Below are 22,478 nucleotides of genomic sequence, written 5' to 3'. Positions count from 1 at the left end.
CCATCAGGATGAACACGACCACAAGGAAGTTTGCAATGCTCTGTGAATGAATTATTTTTCATTGGTTTACAAAGCTCAGCAAATTAAAACTCTTGTTTAATAGTTTTAATAGTTGAGTTGTTCTAATAAAATGTACACGATATTAAAATGTTCTGTTTTGTGGCCAGGTATTCTTTTGGCTATAAGAATGAAAAATTCCTACACATTTTTCATAGAAAATACTTCATCAATAATGTCCCCAAAACTGTGTGTATCATATTGAAAAAGCATTGAAAGAAACTGGATTTTAAAAAAAGAAACGATGACAGTGACTTTTATTCTGATCAAGGAACTCTCGATCCACAAAACTCAAATGCTCACTTATAGTCTGTCCAAAAATATGTAAGAGGAAATACAGCCTCATACCAAGAGTCATCATTTTGGATTACATCTTGTTTCATGTGAATTTGCTAGAATATATATATATAATTAAAAATTACTGAAGTACAGTTAATTGGTAAACTACAGTCCTAGATGCCTTACCAAGTACAGTCAAGTTTCACACTAGGTAAACCTGACATTTGAATGCAGGACACTAAGATTTAGCATTCTGCATATCATCCAAATCTTAAAGACAAAGGCAAACCATCCTCACGAAAACGACGCTAGAATTTCTGAAGGATCAAAATAAGATGCAGATAAAAATAAGAAATCGAATTTCCTTTTATTACGAAATAGGTTCTGGGGGCCACACTACCAAGAAGTAGCAAAGGTATCTCAAAACTAGGAATCTACAGGGGCAGCAAGGTAAATGTAGAGAAATCAATGGCAAAATAGGGACATCACCATGCAAGTTCAACATACTGTGGTAAACTTCCATGAGAAGTAGCAACGCCAAAAAAATGCTCAAATAAGCTACAGTAACTAAAGGAATTAAGCGCAGTATGCACTCTTTAACGACGAAAGGCAAAAGCACGCTTTGTCCCGAGTTACTAAACCAGTGCTGGAAACACAGCAGATGGGTAACTTTAGCTGTAAAATCCAAGTAAATTGAGTACAGAGTTCACACAGGAAACAGAGCACCTGAAGGGCTCCGATTCAGCACCAGGCTGCGTGTGAGAAGATGAACTTGTTTTCCCTTGTCAAACTGCCAAGGAGACACTTTTAAATGCATTTTGTTCCCATTTTGGTCCATTTCAATATATCTGTTTTAATCAGAAGTATTGAGGGATAGCGTTTCCCTTTCGTGTAAAAAATAATGTCTAAACTAATCACTGAATTGTACTGTTACTGCTTAAGCCTCCTTCGCCTGCTCCTGGACAGGTGTTGTTATTCTTCAGGATGGAGAACAGCCGTCACCTTTTTCTCATGAAGGCGAGGATAAATTAACTCTGCCCGCTCTTTCATTTAAAAAATCAAAAATGTAAAGAATGAAAAAAATATAAGTTTTACATATCGATATATACAAAAACACACTGTATTTAAACATGAGTCGATCAATAGAGATCGACTGAGATACAATGTGGAAATTAACACTGTACAAATAAGACGACGTATACAAGATGAAATAAACATTTTAAAAATCCACTTCTTTCAAACTGTTTAAAATAAATTCATAATAGTTCAAACAAATATACAGACCACCGACAATATTACAGGATGTCACTGCAATGACATTTGAATGTACGCTTTATTGTGAGTAGCAGTGAATTTTCTTTTTATAAAAAAATGGTTCTGAGAATTAAAACTAATTACATATTTTGAATTTTTCCCGTCCCCCTTCATAAAGCAATTGGCAATCCCAGGATAATATCCAATATGAAAGAGCACCAATAACTAGTAGAAAGAAAGAGCTTTAATATAAAATGTAATAAAACGAAACGCTGAAAATTCTACATAAGCCAAACATTTCAACGTTTCCATGAAAGGAGATATTTTAACTTATTGTAAACTCATCCCTTTCATTTTTACTAAACACTTTGGGGGCAAACGTTTAATTTCCCGTTTCAAATTACGGTACAATAACATTGCTATGGCGAAACGTGCTACAAAAAAAAGACTGTAGAAAGCAGTAAGGTGGAGTTTGCGCATCGGAAACAAAGCAGGCGAATTGAACAATTATGGTGAGGACGTATATAAAACGGAAGGGTTTTGCTCATGATGTCTGACATTTGAAGATACATGCAGGCTATTTCTAAACTTAGAGAACTCTAACTCTAAGAGAACTGTGGAGTGAAAGCTACGCATTAAAATTAGGCGCACATACAAACGCAACCAGTGAAAACGAGGCACGCCAGAGGGCAGTATTCTCAATACGGGACGAGCACTACACTGGATGTAGGTGAAGAATTGCTAGCATCTTCAGTGTAACTGTTGACGCGGAGGATGCTAGTGCCCTCCTGTGTGTATCGGCATTTTCCAGTTACAGGCTCATTTTGGGCCTATTGGTAATCATACTGTAGCTCATTCCATTGTTTCCTGCCCCATGACATTGAACTTTAGAAGCACCGTAGAGAGGTCGTAATTATTGGATATTGGTATATTGATATAGATATTATTTGATACTGGCAGCTACCAGTCTCTCACTAGAAGAGGATGTACAAAAATGTCCATCAAGTTTAGTTTATTAAAAAATGAAAAGCGATTGAGATATACAGGGTTTCTGAATTGCCCCGCAAACAGATGCAATTGTAGAACTACAGTACCCTGCATTTTGCAAGTTAAAATGCAAATAATGGCCTGGCGCATTGAGTAAAAAGTAGCGAAGCCCGGATTTAGACCTCACAGTGCTCAGTGAGGTTCAGAGGAGTGTAACATCTACTGTATTGCACATTGTGTTTACCACTGCCAGCTCTCCCTCCTAAGACCTCTACTCCATTACAAAAGCTGTAAGATTATATCAGGTACAACTATCCTGTCACCAGTGCTCTGAGCCACAACTAATCCAACTCTGAGTTGTGTTGAGAGGCTGTTTTATTGGATGACTAGCACCTCATGTGGGTTGCTAGCAGTTTTTTGTTTCTTCTTACATTGGTCTGATGTACTATATAGTTGCATAAAGCACCTTCAACATTCTAAATATCTAGTTTTGCCTTGACCACAGTGTGAGACTTTTGTACACAAGTACACAACCTAGCAAATAATTACCATCCTTAGACTGTCATTAATTAAGAGCTGGGTTTATGTTTTTTCATTCATGCTGTAGGAACCTACAGGCTTTAACAGTTTGAACTCCAAAGATATATAATACAGAGGCACATAAATTAACAATATAACAAACAACATTAAAAATAATGTCAAATCCCACTCCCAGTCAATCTGGACAGAGTATTAGTCCTCATACTGTCCGAAATGGAGTTTGAAATATCCCATTTAATTAAAGTCAATAACGCTTCAAAATATAATCATGTTCTTTGGTTATTACGTGTATTTAAATAAAACAATAAATACAAAAAGGAAAAAAAATAAATAAAAAAGAAAAATACTTGAATAAAATTAAAGAAAGTCTGCTTTACAGCCACATTTCAAGTTGTTCACAGAGGCTCAGTTACTGAGGTACTGAAAGACGAGTTTTGTTCAAAGGAATAAATAGGAAGATATGCAAATAAAAATAAAAAATGAAGCACTGGGTGTGCTTTAGTAATAATTTCTCATGAAATTGAATTGGACTCTGAAAAGATTTTCCTTGGTAGTCATTTTGTGTTGGAGCTGTAGCTGGTGTATGTGTGAGGTCTTGTTACTGCAGGACATTGTCTCTACAAAGGACAGTGCTGAGAATCCTGAGTAGAAAGGAATGACCACTATTTACTGCCCTAATGATCCCCTTGTACCATCAAAGCACCAGGTACACAGAAGGAACATGAACTTGCTTGTGTTTAGGCATAAGGTTGAAATTGAAGTCTAAAACTAGTCTGCAACACTACAGTACGTGTGGTATTTTTCTCTAAAAAAACATTCAATATTGTTTACAGATTCTCAATTGTTCAGCCTCAATCGGAAACACCAACATGTTTTCTACAGCAACATGGAGAAAGCGGCACATTCACTAATTTAAAAAAAAAGTTGCCCAAAAGAGGATTTTCTCTGCCAGCTTTAAAATCTTGCTGGGCCTTGACAGCGTCACCTATAACCAGAAGAAAACTACACTTTTTCAGTAACAATGGATTGTCTGCTTCATGTTGATGTTACATAGTGCACCTGTCATACGCCTTGAGAGAGGTAACCTGATTTAGGCAGAAGATTAAAATATGTCTAGTTCATCTCATAAATGTAACAGTTGAAGTTAGAATCTAATCCAAGGATTCACTTGGACCCTATACACTGTGAAAAGAGCAAAGATAGCTGCTGTGCACCAGTCATTTGCTTTTATTCTTGCAAAAAATTGCACCCTTCTAAGGTGTGCTGGCATTTGCTTAAAAAAAATGTCACTGCCAGAAGGAATCCACTTTCGTGTATAGCACCATTTGTGTACACACGGACTGCTGCACAACTGATGTGAAAGGAATTAAGGCCACAAGAACTGCCCCTCAACCATATGTGCTTTAGAGTGAGTTCATCGCATCATCTGATCTCAGCAGGCCCCCCCAAGGAAATAGCACCGGTTGGGCTCATGCTTCAGCGTAGGGTAGGCTGTACTGTTCCTCCCTCTTGTTACAGCGCTTGGCCACAATGGCCAGGTATAGGACGAGGAGAATGATCCAGTAGCAGCCGTAAAGAATGGCCCCGGCAATAAGGAAAGCCTTCTCTGTCTCACTGAAAGGGTCTTGAGTCTCGCAGTAGATGGTGTAGCCCACCCCACCCAGCAGGATGGCGAACCATACAGTGACGGGGATGAGGCCGATGAAGTTGACCACGATCTTCCTCCGACCAGACGTGCCCCAGCCTGCCTTGTTAATGGTGGCGATGGCAAACATCTTGGCAGGCAGCAGACTGGACATATAGAGGAGGGAGTAGAGGGACATGAAGATCATGACCACATTGCCCCGCAGGAAGCAGGCGTAGGTAGCCTTGATCATGCCCACCAGCTGCACGGTCAGTAGGAAAAGCAGGATGTTCCAGACGCGGCCCCTGTAGAAGAGGTGGATTACGGTGGCGATCAGGAAGAAGGGGAAGAAGCCAGTGACCACTGACTCGTATGTCATCCACAGGTTGTGCTTGTGGAACCACAGGGCGTTGTAGAGCCACTCTCGGAAGTAGGACTTGCTCCAGCGTGTCTGCTGGTTCAGCCACCGCAGGTACTTGGTGGGCGTCTCGGTCTGGCACTTGGACCTGGCGGTGTATTTCGTCTTGTAGCCCAAGCTCAGGACCCGGTTGGTGAGGTGCCGGTCATCCCCAAAGCTACACTTCCTCCCCAGGAAGGTCTGGTGGTACCACTGCTCCAGGAACTGCTGAAGCAGGGTGTTTCGGTACATGCCTAAGGGCCCACTGATACACTGGACACAGCCAAAGTAAGACTGGCATGCGCGCTCCACGTTGAAGGCCATCCAGTAGCGCACACTGCTCAGAAAGGAGATCCAAGAGTCGTACTTGTTCAGGATCTGAGGTTTAGAAAAAGGGAGGCGTTCTTCAGTATTAGGTGGTCATTTGGATATATTCACGCAAATGAAGCAACTTCCAGAGATCTGTTTATGAAGGGCAGGAGTGACACTCCTGCATAAAAGTTATAAGTCTGCTAGATATTCATAAAAAAAAACTGCCTTGTACCATTTAAGTGCCAGGAACTCCGAATGAAACTGAATTAATTTGTGTTGAGCCAAAATGAGACTTAAATAATTCTGTAACATTCTGTGCAGCATTTTTTCTAAAACATCCATTACATCACTTAAAGTATTGTGTTCTGGATTTAATGCAGTTTCTCAGCTGTTTTAATTCAATTAGAGAAACAGTAAACAAATAGGGGCAGGTTCTTGAATGTAAAAATTATTTGACCTGAAATAGAAATTCAGCCTTGATTTTATGCCTAACTTCAAAGACATTTTAGAGGGAAGTTCTGAAATGTGCTTAGAAAGCCTCATAGTGAACCACTGACATACCTGGAGCTCTAATAGGGGAAATCCAGTTGAGTTTAAGGTTCCCTTCTTTACCAATGGTTCACCAAACTATCAATTTGGTAACTATCAATGGCTATGTAAAACCTACGAACTTGGAGAATACCAGTTAGAAAATATATTTTTTTTTATGGTCAGTAGTATTCACTTTATGCAACATAATTCCCCAAGATAATCTTACTGTACTTCTTCTGGAAGGGGATAATCCTTAAGTCCTTAATGTAACCTTAAGGGTTTGTGTGTCACCTTACAATTTCAATGCACTGTTTAATTATCTGCAACAATCTCAGTTGAATCCTTGTATTAGCTTGTATTTTACCTGCACGTCCCCTCCAACTCCCCCTACTTTTGGGTCTTCCTCCAGAATCTTCAGCATTTCCATGGTGCAGGCAGGGTCCAGGACTGTGTCTGAGTCGCATACCTTCACAAAAAGAGCAAGGGGAACAACATTTGCGTCTACAAAACATTTTGCAAACACACAGCATAATTGCCACATGGGCAAAGAAACCTCAGTTGCTCACAGTTTTTCTAATAGGAAGAGATGGGCATGTGCCCCCACCAGAGCTCAGATGAACCAGATCTCTTGCGAAGGAAAAGAGAAACAGAAAACTGATGGCAATGCTCATCTCCCAATAAATATCCTTCACTTACCCTTATAGCCTTAACAAGTGGCAAGGCTTGTGCCAAATTAATTTAGTTGAATTACATGATATTCAACAAGCACTTGCTCTGTTACTAAAGCAGATATTAACCCACACATATAATAGTGAAGAGAGGAATACGAAAAGTGAGCAGGAGAAAGCATTAAAGGCAAGAGTAATGTGTGCCATATGTCATAGGGAGTGATGGAGGGGAAAAAAGATCTGCTGCTGAATTGAATTGTAGAAGATACTATTTATAAATGCTGATCATTTGCATTGTTAAACGGCAATGTGATGCTGTTCATCATTACTTGTTATTTGAATATAGTACTACTATGTCATAATGTCTTAATGGAGAGATATGTGGTGTTAACCAGAAAAAGTAACAATAAGGAGACACATGTAAGAGTAAATTAAGTCCCCATTTTTATGAGTCTTCAGATTCTCAGTTTAAATACTTGTCGCCATCTTATGCCATAGAGTCCTCAGAATGAGAGAGGATTTTAAAATTCCTTTCAGTCTAAAATAAAGAGAGTTTATACCATGAAGTATGTCATGCACATTCCCTGAACTTCTATAATTGGTGGAATATCTACCAGATGTCACTTTATTTTAATGTTTTTCTTTATTATATTTGAGATCTTTTTCAATATTTTTATGCATTTCAGTATAGTCTAGTATTCCAACCCCAGACTAGAACCTAACGAACATAACCTTACATTTAAATATGCTTGAGTCAAGTCAGAGCAGCTTGTAAATCTACTCCTTCTTTTTCCTTAGAGCTTGGGGAGTAACCAGATGATATCTTTAAAGCAGTATTTGCACTAAATATAGACATAAACAATTATTAGTTTAACCAGGGATGTCTGGTTTCCATATATATTTTTATTTATATTTCATAAGGAGTTTTTATTTAAAAATAGTCTATTTTTTGCAACAGGAATTTGAAACAAGGAAACTATTCATCAGAGATTGTAGTGTTACTGAAAATAAAATATTAATCTTAATTTTATTTCATAGATTGGTCCCTTATTCACAGGTGCTGAACAGCTGTGTATGCGGGCTTGTCTCTCATCCTAATTATATTATACATGTACAGCTCTTAACCTTAATATCAATACTCCTTTCATGTTTTTCACCTGCTTGGAAAATATGCTCCCATATTTGTGTTATCTTGTGTCTGGAACTGACAGTGAGTTAGCACTGAGTTAACTCAGTGGTGTTTCTGTTCTTCATTCTCTGATACCAGCATGAGTTCAAGAGCTCTTTAAGAGTTCAAGCATTTTAAGAACAATATCTGGCCTCTAAGTACCAGGAACATGCTGAAAAGGACTTGGCGCACACAAGATCTGGAAATATCTACAGCATCCCAGTCCTATCATGTTCTCCTAGCAAAGTACCCTCTAACTGAGGTTCTGATAAGTATTGCGCTGTGTGAGACTGAACGACACATTCCACCCATTTACAACAGGACTGAGATCTGAGGATTGTTCAGGCCAGGTGATAAAAGTAACACAGTCAGTCCTATGTGTCTCATTTCAACCAACTATGTCTGTTCATCTGATAAGAGGTTCCTAGTCTTTAAGCTTGTGAGCATATTGAATTCCATGTAAAAGTTCTGCATTGTTACCTGCACTATATACACATTTGCAAAGCACTAGAAAACAAAAGCATACAACGTGATCAGATTTGAGAGCCCCCCGTATTGCAACTTCCAGTAGTCCTGTCAGCACTAGAAGTGACTTACTAATATTTAGGGTTTTGGAAGCTTTCAACAAGTCACAATGAGGCTGTGATGAAAAGTCATGTGTTGAGAGTAGACTGGTATTTTAATATGTGCAGGTGTGGGTTGTGTCCCCATTTCTGAACATGGAGAAAGGACAGCTATTTATAGGAATTCTGATACTCAACAATCATCTAAATTATTGGCCATTGGACAAAAACAAATTGCCCTTCGTGATCCTCATATAAATAATAATCAGTAGGCTATTTAATTAATATGTGTCATGTATATTCACAATTTATTGCAATTTCCTTGCAAAAGAAACTCTATTGGCAACCCTAGCGAGGGTTTGATAAAAACACCAAGTGTAGACAGTCAGGCTTCATCAATGGAAATGTAGCTCAATTGTCACTATTGCGGCGTTTTCCACTCTTTTGTCCACACCTGGGAAACCATCATTGATAACCTATGACACAGCAATGTTCCCCTCTTACTGCCAGGATTGGAGTTCATTCAGCAGGTTCCTCTGAGTGGAACTTTTCAGGGGGAAAAGAAAGGCTTGTGGGCTTACTCATCACGCCTATACTGTTTAGTGGCACACAAAAAGCATGAATACAAATCTGGTCTGGTTCCAGGTGAAAAGAACAGTATGAAGAGTAGAGTGTGAGAAAGGGAGAGGAATTGAATTGAATCACAATATACTGTACACAATACACCCTTCATTATGTTCAAACAGGAGTTGAAAACTCAAACTTTTGATGCATTCCTCACAGTGCATACAATAGTCACACTTATAAGAGACAGGGCATTTTCTAGTGAAAGTCTCTTCATACATTGGTGTAAAGCACTGTTCAGTAATTTTCTGTTGCAATCACTCATTCATTCAATTAATTCATTCAAACTTTACCCAAAACCTCAGAGGATTCTTCATCAATTTGGTACGTAGGACCTAGGTGTACAATTATGTGCTACAGCAGCTCATCTGTTCTTAACAATTGAGAAACTTAAAAGCTTTCAATAGGCTCTAATGGTAGATATACAGTATTCAACACAGAGGGAACTGTCTGAACATCGATGATTGGGACCAAGCTAAAGACATACCCGCCAGTCTTTGGGTGCTGGTGAAATAGTGGTCATTAGTATATATTCTGGAATACATCTACTGTACATTGTTTCAAATGAAAATATTTGTATAAATCGCAGATGTGTGAATAAACCAGCTAAGATGTCCAATATTTTTCTTGAAGGGACGTTTATAAAAATAAAATCGTCCAGAATGTCTCTCTTGACTCTGTCTGTTTAAAAGCATGCTAATGTCTTAGAACATGTACACATGATAATTAGTGACAATGAGCCTTGAGGAGCAATACCAGTAGAGGGCATACTCTGCTTTCCAAGACTATGAATCAAGCACCTTGATCTTAAACAATCTCCATGAGATTGGTTTCATTCAAATGTTGATTGATCACCCCTGAATCCTGCCCCCAAAGGGTGGTCCGTGCTCACCTGCATATAGTCCACGCTGTCCCCCAGGGCTCTGAAGGCTGTGTACATGACTTCCCTTTTCCCTCCCCATTTCTGCATGATGCAGGTGTAGCAGGAGCTCCTCACCAGCTCCGTCACCCGCCTGGCGCCTTCCTCCCTCGTGCCCTTCATCTCCTCACTGTGGTAGTTCCCCTTCCACACGTAGGTGCCCGTCTGCTCGGAGCCCATGACCTCGTTGAAGATCTCCATCATGTAGGCATCCTCCGGCTTGTTCCCGTCGACGACCATGACCACCCTGAGGCTGGGGAAGGAGATCCTCTTGATGGAACGCAGGCACTTCTTCAGGTAGTCGGGGTCCTCCTGGAAGGCGGCGATGCACAAAGCCACGGTCTTGTTCAGGTTCTCTGGCTTGGCCTCCTTCCTCATCTGCCGGTGCTCCAGGAAGGCGAACAGGCTCTGGAAGAACAGGTGGAGAGCCAGAATGGCTCCGTACAGCCCGAAGGAGAGGTAGTGCTGTTCAGTGTGGATGAACTGGTAGCCGGTGATGTAGGCTGTCAGGATGCCCAGCAGCACAATTAAGGCAAAGAGGGTTGTGCCAATGACCCTCAGCACTGTGGAGCATTTGGATGACATCTGAAGAGGAAAAAAACAACAAGCAGGAGTAGCTTTAGCAAAGCTTCACTCTCAAAGATCGGGCTAGCCACCAAAACATCAGCTGTCATAAGGAAAACACTTTAAGAGCATACAGACACTTACCACCAGATTCCTCAATAGCTTCTACCCACAAGCAGTACGATTGGCGAACACACTGGGCCATGCCCCTCGGACCACACCTACACCATCTACCCCACTGTGATTTTATTTATTTATTGTGCATCTGCAATCAGGTTTACATGTCTGCATTGCTTACATTCTAAATGTTTACTTGTACATTGTCTACTGTTTGTTTGTATATTGTCTTGATGCACTGTCTGCACTTTGTGTTCTTACACTTGTTTTAACAATCGAAAGACTTTCTGTAAGTAAGAATTCCATTGTACCAGTAAATGTAACGGTTACATATGGCAAGAAAGCTCAAGTTAAATATTAATACTTGCATATTTCTACATTTGCTTTTATTTTGTTTTCAACATGTAAAGCTATGTCTGTCTCCAGGACTGAATTTAGGTTTTCTTACTCAGGCAGCACAAAATGCTCCTATTCTTACTCTTTGGGGAGATTTCCTCTTGCGATATGGTGCTCTGTTGACCCTACTGCGAGATGAGAACATTGAAATAGATTGAGATGAGCTCTTGAGATAGTAGCACTTGCAGTATATATTTAGAGTAGAAAATGAAAATCCATTTGTTAGAAGTTGCCAAGTAGGATACAATACCTTTTAAGTGAGGCTTAATACATAAATGTATATGGTGAAACTGGTATATAGGCATTAGCATTTAACTCTTTCAATATAGAGTATGAAAAGTCTTGAGTTAATGAAAACATAACATATGCTGGGTGTGTACTGCAAAGAAAGTGACATACTACGCACAAGAGCTTTTCTACATATCTGCTCTGATGGGAAGAAGTAACACTCTTTGGGCTATGGACAGCTGTACCTTAATCATGACATTTTGCTAACATATCTGATATTGATCATTTTCTATTACCAATAAAAAGCCAAAGTATCTCTGTCTCGTATTCTACCAGATGACACCAGATGAATAATTGTATCTATTAATTTCAATATAGGCAGATTCCCTAGCATTCACCTGCCAAACGACACTTCATCATGACTACGTCAAAGAGTCCACAGCCACTCGTCGTAAACTAATGTTTTTACGGTTTAAGCTGGCAGGTTGCAACATGGTTTGTAACGTAACCCATTTTCCGATTTAAAAGGCCTCATTTCTCGAAGAGCTACATTTAAAATCCCCTTGTAGAATAGGCACTGTAATTACACATTTCTCTTGTTTACATTCTCCTCTGCTACAGTACCTCTACAAGAGCGCTGTACTCTCATCTCTCATTACTTTGCCCATGTGTGGCCTGACTTGTCTACACAAAAGATCTGCAACAGTGACAAATGAAGCGATTGCAGAGAACAGTGGAAGGAGGAGGTGAGAAAATGTCCCATTAAAGTAGTAATAATTTAATTATTTCCATTCTCTTTTTTAATAGAAAGAGAAACAGTTTTGCCAGGTTAATGATTTTAATTAAAGGCACAGGGTGGCTTGGCTCAAAGTCAGCAAACTGGGGAGCTGGGATTGGAAACAATATCAGTCATTCATTCATTAAATTACCTCCCAGAGTAGCAGAATAAAGACGGGCTTCATTCAGAGTAATAATATCATAATGTTGATTTGGTCATGGAGGAGTCCCTGTGCAACGATTGAAAGAAACAGATATGTTAAGTTGTGTGCATTGTTAACAAGCAGAATACAAACTCAAACCAACTCTTGTCCTGGGAGGCTAGTGTGTCATTTTACAAGTGCTACTGGTGTGTCTCTCCAAACTCAGTGTGATCAGTAAGATCCAGAGACATTTGTTAAGCTCGTAGGCCAGACACGGTATCAACATGCATAACCGGCGTCTTATTTCACTGAATCACAATGCACAGCAATGTCTCATGTGGCAATTCATGTCATGTAAACAAGAAATCATGCTAACACGGCCAGCTAGAGGCTGATAAGTTCTGGGCTCCTCGCATCCAGAACTTCCATTGAGCATGGATGTAGAGTAGAAAGCCACTAAACTAGATGATGGTGAAATTTATGACTATTATTAATGTTATTTTTGCAAGTACTAGTAACTGTTTGTAGGAGTATCTGTAGATGTAATGTCTTTAAAATCTCTTCTGGTTCCTCAATGCCCCCTTTTCAATATGCCCCTGGATACTGACTACCATAACCTTCACCATTATTACTTTGATTTGTAAGTGTCCTAGAAAATTAGATTACTAATTATTTATAAGTATTTCTAGTCCATTTTAATACGTTTTTAGTATGTAGAAACATGTACAACTGGAAATGATCATTTATATAAATTACTTTAATGGCATTTTTTAATTTGAGCAGTTCTGAGTTGTAATATGGCATCTATTAATTCAAGTCTAATTCACAACCTAAAATTAGTAGCAGACTTCCCTTTATCCTGAAAGAGGTCCCTAGCTGTTACTAGCTTGGAAAGGGGGTAATTGAGAGAAATCCTGAAATAAAATCTAATTTAAATGGTATTACATTTTCTCTCTCTTCACTTGAAAAAAGATATGAAGAGAGTTGATCTGTGGGACACATAAATATTAACATTACAAGACCTTCACAGCATTTAGATTTTTCTACTTGACTCCTCAGGAAAATATCACCATGTATAGTAAAAAAATATGATAACAGCTTAAAATAAGAGCGATGAAGGTCAAAGCACTTACTGTTGTGACTGGGACACAGACCGGAGGCTTCAGTCCATTGGCAGAACGATAGCCCTCTAATCTCAGGCGTAATTAGGCTCCTGTTATGTGAGGCTGTTGAGACTGAATGAGCTTCTGAGTTCTGGGAAAGTTAGTTTTAAACCTCCTCCTCTGCTGATGAGAGAGGGGGAGGAATGGGAAAAGGTGAGAGAGGGGGAGGAACCAGGTGCCGACATTCCAGCAGGAGGAGAAGACCAGGGCCACGAGAGAAAGAGCTTCTGGTTCCGTTTTATTCATCTTTCCTTTAAAGGACTTTACCATCTAGCCATAGTAAACTGTTAATTAAATAAACATTAAAGTGTTCTGTACCTGTTGGACCAGTTGTATGGGTGGAAAGTTTTGGCTGATTTAATGGAAGACCTTCTAGTAACCTGAGTCTGTTCTGGATCTTTTCCACCTCTTCTTTTACAAAATGGATAACAGACCAATTCCCTCTTTACTGACCCTCCCTGGCTTTTGTACTACCACGATAACACATGCCAAATACCGGACAGAGACTTGGGAGTGTAATAACAGAGAAAGGAAAGGTGACAACAGATAACCGTCTCCCAACCTGACGAGCAGGCAATCCTACAGATCAGATTTATTTTTCTTCCATACAGATATCTTAAACATTACTCCTTAGAAAACCACTTGAATAGAAGAGGATCTTCTTTTAAACAGAAAGAGAAAAAACAATATATAGGCTATAACTATAACTATAGCCTGCAGAGATAACATGCAGAGGATGAAGTCAAGCTAGTTTTAAGCAGTGTTTGAGTTAATTGCAGCTATTAAAGGATTGAGTGGCTAAAGAGGATTTATTTTCCAATAGCTTTAGAAAAAGTGTCTCTACACAGGGATCTTTTCCCTCCTCTGTGGACAGGATTTCCTACTTTCAGAAGTGAAAATGCCTGTTGGTGCTTTAATAATCAACCTGCATTTACAGCTTTTCTCTACAATGTGGGAGTTCAGTATTTAAACTACATGCTATTGATATTATCATGTATGTGAAAATTGTAGCTCGAAATATACCACACAATATTTGATCCCTAAAGATTGTTCAATCAGAAGGTAAACTCTCAAGATGAAACTTCAGGTTCCTAAGTGGCACAATTCATTTTCTGGGAACACATTCAAATGCTATTTCTGGATTAACAGCTGTAAAGCATTTACTCAACTGCACATGCCAACTTAAAACTTATATTGGATCTAAAATAAATTACTGTATATGCTAAGGAATCACTCATCAATCATGGCTTAACACAGAAGAGATTTCATTTTAATGTGAAGTGTGATCATTGCCTTACAGTTAAAAAAGCATCTGAAAAAAGTCAAGACTGTACCAGCACAGGGTTGAAAAGCTGCTCAGTTTTAATTTCAGATTTCAAGTCAGAAAGGATAAATGCATGATTTATGCATGATTTATTCATAACGGATTCAATTTTTTTTAATTAAAACATTAATTTAAATCAGCACCAATACAGGATTTCAAACACGTTCATTTACAGCAGAATTTATATAATCTCATTTGCATTCCAGGATGTGGATACAATTTTAAACTTGGAAATGAGTGGCGTTTTTCCAGATTTAATCCAGAGTAAAAAACCCAAACAAAATAACTGTATGAACTGTATGAAAACAACATTTAAGTGATAATCACTAACAACATTTGAGTGTGATTGAGTCAATTCTGGAAGAGTATAGGTGAAAGAAGGCTAAAATGGGTTTCAATTATACAGTCTGCAGGACCGACTTTCTTACAGGATCAATTACAATGAGTATGAAGATGAAACATTTTTTTAATTAAGTGTTTGTTCTTATGGACTATTATTTCAATTATATATGGAGAAAATATAAATCCATGGACAATATTGTTTTGAAAGCAATTATTTCATTACTAAGCTTATCCTTTTAAGTCCTGGAGAATTATATGATGTGTAACAGCGCTCAGTGTGTTGTGTTTTACAGGAAAATTCAAAATGTCTGCATTGGGAAATGTTTTTTTTTTTCTGTGTACCTGGTCATGTATTGCGGAGACAGATGTGACAGATGTGAGTCCGAGGTCTCAGACACATGCAATGTAACAGGTCTTACAGAAGCTTGAGACCACCAGGGTGACATACAGTATCCCAATAGCAGTGAATTCTCCTGTAATAAGAGGCCAGACCTTCAGTATTTACTACTTATAAAAATGACTCAGGTGTTTATTACATTATTTAAATCTTCTAGACAATGTGGTGAAGCAATTAAAAAGGCAAAATGGTAGGATATGTAGTTAAAAACATAGAATTTAAATCAAGGAATGTTATGTTAAAAGTGGATAATGCAGTAGTAAGGTCTCATTTAGAATATTGTGCAGAATTTTGTTTACCACTTTATAGAAAAATATTGCTGCTCTGAAATGGAACCAGATACAGTATATTCCACAGCTTACAATAAGGGAAAGTCCAACACTGACGGACTGAAAGAACTTAACTTTTTAGTCTTCAATAGTGAAGTCTACGTGGACCTTTAGCAAGAATTTAAAGTCTGAATAACCCATCAGATTACCTCAGAATGAATAGTGAAACATGAACCAGAGGGCACAAGTGGAAATTTCCACAAGTGAAAATGAGTTGGAAGTGTATTTAAAACCCAGCTAATCCAATACAAGCCACAGATGAAACAGAAGACCAAATCTAGTGTTTGGTCATATGTGCTACATTAGCATACATATTGGAACATGTACATGTGTGTTCAGAGCTCAGTTTATGTCTTAATGCCATATGCAATACCAAAAAGTAACCTTTAGCAAAAATAGATTGGAGAAGGTCCCAGTATCATAGCCAAACACATTACAAGATGTTAAATCTTCTTTCCCGTCTGCTTAATTGTCCCAAATTTGCTGTCCAGCCCTGATCTGGCTCAAATGACTGTTGCATTTCAGCACTGTGCTTCAGGTTTAAGATCATTAGTTCAAAGGTCAGAATGCTTTATGAGCCCTGGTAGTAATGAGACCTCTGTATAGAAGTCTCCTGTTTTGGTTCTCAAGAACTGCAGGGACATTCATTCCAGGCAAGATCCCAGTTACTTGTAGTTTTGAGCAGCAGGGACATTGAGGGAGACTCAATACTGAACACAAGTTTAAAATCCTCAGCACTACTGATAAAGTAACCCTGGGATTCTGCTACGCTGATAGCAACCAGTTGGGGAAGGTATGTTTTTAATTTATGCAAGGGTCTTGGTTAAGTTAAAAACTTTTAAAAGGACATATAAAAGGAGATCTTGAACAAAGCCTTATACAATATCTCCGATACAGAGTTGTTGCAGTTGCTGGGTGTTATTACTTTTGTCCAGCAGAGGGCTCTCTGGCTGCAATGCTTTTGCACAGCCAGATAACCAATTTATCCTGCAGCAGCTGCAGACATTGTATTCTTCCCAGCTTCATTCACAAGAATTGGCTCAAGTGAACAACTGCCGTCCAGGTACACGTTACACCGCTTGAGTGGCATCTGAACTGTTTTAAAACAGCAGCTGTTTCTAAAATTCAAATAAATCTCTTATAGAGTAGTGAATGAAAAAAAAAAGAATAAACACCTCTTATCTGGTAGGAAGCCCTTGAGGCAAACAAAAGAACTTACATGTGAGCACTGACAGAACAGACATTACTTAAAAATAATAAGAAAACAAATTCACTTTCTTAAAGAAGGTTAAACATTCATACATTGATATTACACTAACATGCAAAATGTTAAATGTAATAAAACATTCCAGAAAATGCGTACAAGAGTAATAACAAAATATTCCTTAAAACCTATTACCAAATCTAAGAAAAAAAATCCTTGAAGCTTTGTGGGCTTCACTTTAACAAACCTGTGCCTTTTTGCTTTACTTCAGCATAGTATCCTATTAATCATAACACTTAGAAGCTGTTCTGTTTGTATTGTGACTCGTTTTAACAGCGAGTCACATGAAGACATATTGCCATTCATTGCAAGCTGTTGCAACTTGCAGCAAAGTTATGCGTTGCTTCCTTGAGCTACACGGCTGCTCTTTTGTGATTTCCTTCATCACTTTACTTAACACGCCTCTTAAGACACATGGCTACACATGCACCTCTTACAGTGCTCTGCCAAAAAACTGCAATGGCAGATTTACAAGGGATTCCCATTTCGGAAACTGTCCTTACCTTCCAAATGCACGACAATACCTCCGGTGTTCCCCCCTGCAGAAGGCTCCCCTTCGACTTCCCAGGGATGCAGTTGCTGTTTCAATTTGCACTTGTTCGGCTTACAGAAATCTCCTTGTTTCACAGGGAGTAGCATTAGCCATTCAGGCTACATTTCTTTCTTTTGGAGATTTTTTCAGAACCCTCATCCAAGTGCACCCCAGTACCACTAGGGGGAGGTGGAGGGGGGTACAGAGCAAAACCAGACCCAGGGCATTGACTCAATCTTTAAGCAAAAAGAGAAAAAACAAATTCAGCACCGGGATTGCCTTGCAGCATGCCTGCGAGTGATCCATCCTTCTGAAACATCCCGGTTGAGCCAGCCCAGCAGGATGCAAACGGGACTGAGGTACTGTATGAGAAAGCTTTTATTTCAAGCAGCAGCCTAGGCTGCTGCTGCAGCAACACACTGCATCTCTTTTGTAGCACCAGAAGGGAAAAAACAGTCCAGTTTGCTGGAGCACCGAAGCCACTGATTTTCACATCAATTCACCAAATTACCCAGCGCGTCCTCCTCCTAAAGACATAAAAGGTAAAATAGGATCCTGGCTTGAGGATCTGAAGGCACTAGTTTGTCCGTGAGGGATGAAGGAGAGAGAGAGAGAGAAAAGACCGCCAACTCTTTCATTATTATTTGAAATCCAGTCCAGAAGCCTTTGTCCAAAGTTCCCTCATTGTTCCCTTCGCTCCATCACTACATCACAGCAATAAATCCCCATAATTCAGTTCATACAAAGTGCCTAAGTCATCTTTATTCTTTTTTTTTCTTCAGCAGAAATGGAAGGATGCAGCTGCCCGCTCTCCTGCTACAACACAGAAACTGCAGCACATGGCAGGATGATAATTAAAGTAACAGCTCCAGCTTTGGAAGATGGGATCAGTGATTCGTCGTATTAATCCTGCCAAGAGCAGCATCCTTTAACATCAGAAGGACATGGGAGTCCCCAAGGTTATTCAGTGTCTGCCTGTACCTCCACTTATTCAGCGGGAGATGTAGGAACTCCAGTGCTCTGAACTTTAAAGGGAAATTGCCAGGCACTGCAGCTATAAAAGGCTCTTGACATTACCTGCTGTTGCCTCTCTTGTTCTGCCTCACAGGGTTCTGGGATGGAACGCAGAGCAGACATTAGCCACTACGAGCAAGCGAACAACAGAATGTTCATTCAGCACAATAAAGATGTACTGAAAATAATCAAATAGAAAAAAAAATACTTTATCACCACAAGCCGTCAGAGCAAGATTTCCACTGTACGTGCATGTTACCTTATTTTGAATAAATCTGTATAAACATGGAATTAAAAGGCTAATAAAATATTATTTTTCTTCAATAATAATTTTGGGATTTGAATTCCCAAACCCAGGGATATTTCACATAGTGATGAAGCAGAAAAAGAGAAAAAAATAAGTCAATAAAATGAAACAAGAATGTGGAGGACACACTGTAAGAGAGTGAGTTTTAAATTGAGATTTAAAAAGAGTAGTGGACATACTGCACCTTACTGAGAAGAGTGTCAGGGAGGGAGCCCTTAAAGTGATATAGAAATGACCTAATGTGGCCAATGATGTCAAAAAGGTCTTAATCAAAATTTACATGTGGGGCTCAAAAGACAGGAGAGGTTTGAATGCGACTTCGAAGGTCATTAATACCCATGACACCCGAATGGAGAAGCCGTCCACCATTACTGTGAAGCTCCCCAGCTCTTCAAGCTAACACCTGCTGCCCACCAAGAGCTTCAAGCTTGTACAACCTGAAAGAACGCCAACTGAACTGGGTGCATGTGCCGCATGGCAGGTGGACTCCCATGTGCCTGAACTGTAAGCTAGATTGTTTTTGATCAAAATGTCCTTTAGCCTTTGCAAGACTTCTAATCAGACTATTTGTATCCAAAGTAGAATTTATAAAAGATCTTCATTTTACAGTAAAATGTTGAACTCTTGGAAAAGATGGCAGACATGCTCTTGGCCCCAGTATTAAGTTGTTTTCTGGAGATTAACTGTTACCTTCTCTGGTACACAACATCTTAATCCATAAAACCATGTTCTTCGAGTATTCATTTTATTTGAATTACTAAAACTGAGACCTTTGTGTTCTTTCACAGATTAGACCTTTTACAGGATTAAAAACAAATTGTTTCATTGACCATGTGTCTGAAATTTAAGCATCTGAACCTCTAAAGAATTAAAATGTTGTTGCAAGAGATTTAACTCTGCTAAAATCCTCACCCTTACCTGTTCAACCTAAATTGGCAACCAGTTAGCTGCTAGTTGTTCAGACAGAAGTAAGAAACATTTATTAATTCCACAACATATTTTTTTGGCAGCAATATGTCCAAAATAGAATCTAAAACTGAGGACAAGGTGTAAAAACATTTAAAAGATTAGGCTAAAAAACTAATGCAACTAAGGCAGAAAAAAGCCAACATCATTAATAGCTCATCTGAAAAAAAAACAAAAAAAATCCACAGGACCAGGAATGTACATCGCTGTCCTATAGCTGCCTTAAGCTGGAACAGAGCCTAATGGGAACCCAGGGGATTGGCTAGGACAGGTCTTCCCTAGCACATCAGCATTCACAATCCGTGCTTTTTCATGGCTCATTAATAAGAAACTTACCACAGCCGACACACTTCCATATGCCCAAACCACTGACAAATTCAAGAATGTTAACGGGTTCCACATAAAAAGGTATGATGACTTCTTCTTTCAGAGAACAGATCAATGACTAATAGGATGACATCTGCACAGTTTTTTACATTGCCTTTGAAAACAAAATGTGATTGGAGAATGAGCATAATCTTAAAGATCATGTTCACCTTTCCATATCACAACAGCCTTTTTTCTTCAGCAACCGAGTAACCTCAAGACCGTGCACAAACTGCAACTGCATGGAAGTGGGCAAGTTGAAAATGACTGCAGCGGACGTCCACCTTTAAGTTTTATAAAGGATAAGAGTGGCAACATTAGACGGTGTGACAATACACAGTGTTACGTTGTTATGCATATTGCTCAGAACTGCTACCTGCTCTTCAACATTTTGATTAAGTATTAATTCCATTATATAATTTAGGTGTTACTCATAGGAACAGACTCTCCTTGGAACTGCGTCACAAAATCAAGAAAGATATTGCTTTTCTGGAATCAGTCCAAAAAAAAAGAGCACCCTGATACATTCTCAGGCTTAAAAGAAGGTGGCACACTGACAGGCTGAAACAACTGCACCTTCTGAGTCGTGAACAGAGAAGATTACAAGGGGATCTGCTACCAAAATTCAAGACCCTCAACTTAATCAGTTAAGATCTAAAAGGTGAAAAGCTTAAGAAAAGTGGTTCAGATTTTTAAAGTCCACTTGGGTGAACAGTTAACAGGGAGCTGAACAAATGCAAAAAAAGGTTAAAACAGAGAACAACTGGTCAATAAGAAAAGTTTTTAACAGACTGGAAAGGGCTTTTGTTCACAGGCAACGTCCCCAGAGATGTGTGTGAAAAGCCACCACATTAATAATATAACTAACCTACATCACTGCTGTAATTAATGCTTATGTACATGGAAACAGGCCTCATCTTATTGTTTTTCAGCCCTGCAATGAATTTAGGTGATCAACATGAGTGTTCACCTTTGAACAGATGAAAATCCTAAAACAAATGACTTAAAGTCAAAGGGAAAACACTGCAGCTGCCCATTAGTAGCCTAAAAACTGCTATAGTTTCCTTCTTCTAATAGTCAGGACTTCTATACCATAAAATAGTTACTACAGAGTACTACAGCATATTATTGGCCAGCAGCCATGTCACCCTGCAATTCACATCTGGCAGCCTACTGGAGCTCAGCAGGTGTCAGTACCTGGATGGGAGACCTCCTGGGAAAAACTAAGGTTGCTGCTGGAAGAGGTGTTAGTGGGGCCAGCAGGGGGCGCTCACCCTGCAGTCTATGTTGGTCCTAATTCCCCAGTATAGTGATGGGGACATTATACTGTAAAAACGCACCGTCCTTCTGATGAGACATAAATCTGATGTCCTGACTCTCTGTGGTCATTAAAAATCCCAGGGCATTTCTCGAAAAGTGTAGGGGTGTTACCCCATTCTCCTTTATCAATCATGGCCTCCTAATAAACCCCATCTCTGAACTGGCTTAATCACTGTTCTTCTCCCCACTGAAAGCTGGTGTGTGGGGAGAGTACTGGTGCACTCTGGCTGCTGTCACATCATCCAGGTGGGGCTGCACACTGGTGGTGGTGGAGGGGATCCCTATTACCTGTAAAGCGCTTTGAGTGTATACAATTATTATTAATAATTATTATTATTATTATCATCATCATTATTTTACTAGCCAAATGCAACCAGAATTTCCCAAACGGAAGTGAGCGATTGGTTGAGGGTTGGATGGGATTAATCAGTCAGGGTTCTCTCTTGCAAGACACACCTAAGAAAGGTAAGGTGCGGAATAAGCTGAAAGGTTAGATGTGCAACAAACAAGAGCAGGCAGTTGATATATCCAAGGTTTTCAACAAGGGGATCAGCTTCACCACCATGGCTGTGTAGCTTGTTCCATACTCCCACAGCCCTTTGAGTAAAGAAGCATTCCCCGGTCTTGGTTTTAAACGTACTTCCTTGTGTTTTCCATTTGTGCCCCCTCATTCATGTTTCACTGTTTATTCGGAAGAAATCCGTTGACTTTGTCAAACTCCCAAGCTACTTCCTTAGGAAAGTTACACTGTTACTCTCTCGGCTCTCCAAGATTCCTGTGGCCACCTGGGTGCTTGTAGGTGTGGGACACACAATTATCACTGAACCGCCTGCGCAAGGGAGGGACCTATAGAAAGACAGGTGGTTCGAAGAGTCTGCCAGCATTTTCTCATCTAGTAGCCGCGAGAAAAACACAATCAGCTTTTCGAAAATTAGGTAGGTATAACAAAAACAATTGGTGATCACACATAAAAAATGAATCAGAAAAAAAAAATCTTACACTGGAA

General features: G+C 39.3%; 1 protein-coding gene across 1 annotated transcript; it reads right to left on the bottom strand.

The window, feature by feature from the left end:
- Positions 1-118: 118 nt before the first annotated feature.
- On the bottom strand, positions 119-13,369 carry has3 (hyaluronan synthase 3). The gene is made up of 4 exons (XM_006641166.3): positions 13,282-13,369; positions 9,897-10,508; positions 6,346-6,447; positions 119-5,516 (listed from the first exon to the last, which is right to left on the bottom strand). The coding sequence occupies exons 2-4, from the start codon at positions 10,506-10,508 to the stop codon at positions 4,587-4,589; spliced, it is 1,644 nt and encodes a 547-aa protein (XP_006641229.1). The 5' UTR covers positions 13,282-13,369; the 3' UTR covers positions 119-4,586.
- Positions 13,370-22,478: the final 9,109 nt, after the last annotated feature.

Source organism: Lepisosteus oculatus, chromosome 20, assembly GCF_040954835.1.
Source record: "Lepisosteus oculatus isolate fLepOcu1 chromosome 20, fLepOcu1.hap2, whole genome shotgun sequence".
NCBI classification, from domain to species: Eukaryota; Metazoa; Chordata; class Actinopteri; order Semionotiformes; family Lepisosteidae; genus Lepisosteus; species Lepisosteus oculatus.
The sequence above is the reverse complement of the archived record's forward strand: the minus strand, read 5'-3'. Positions and strand labels throughout refer to the sequence as shown.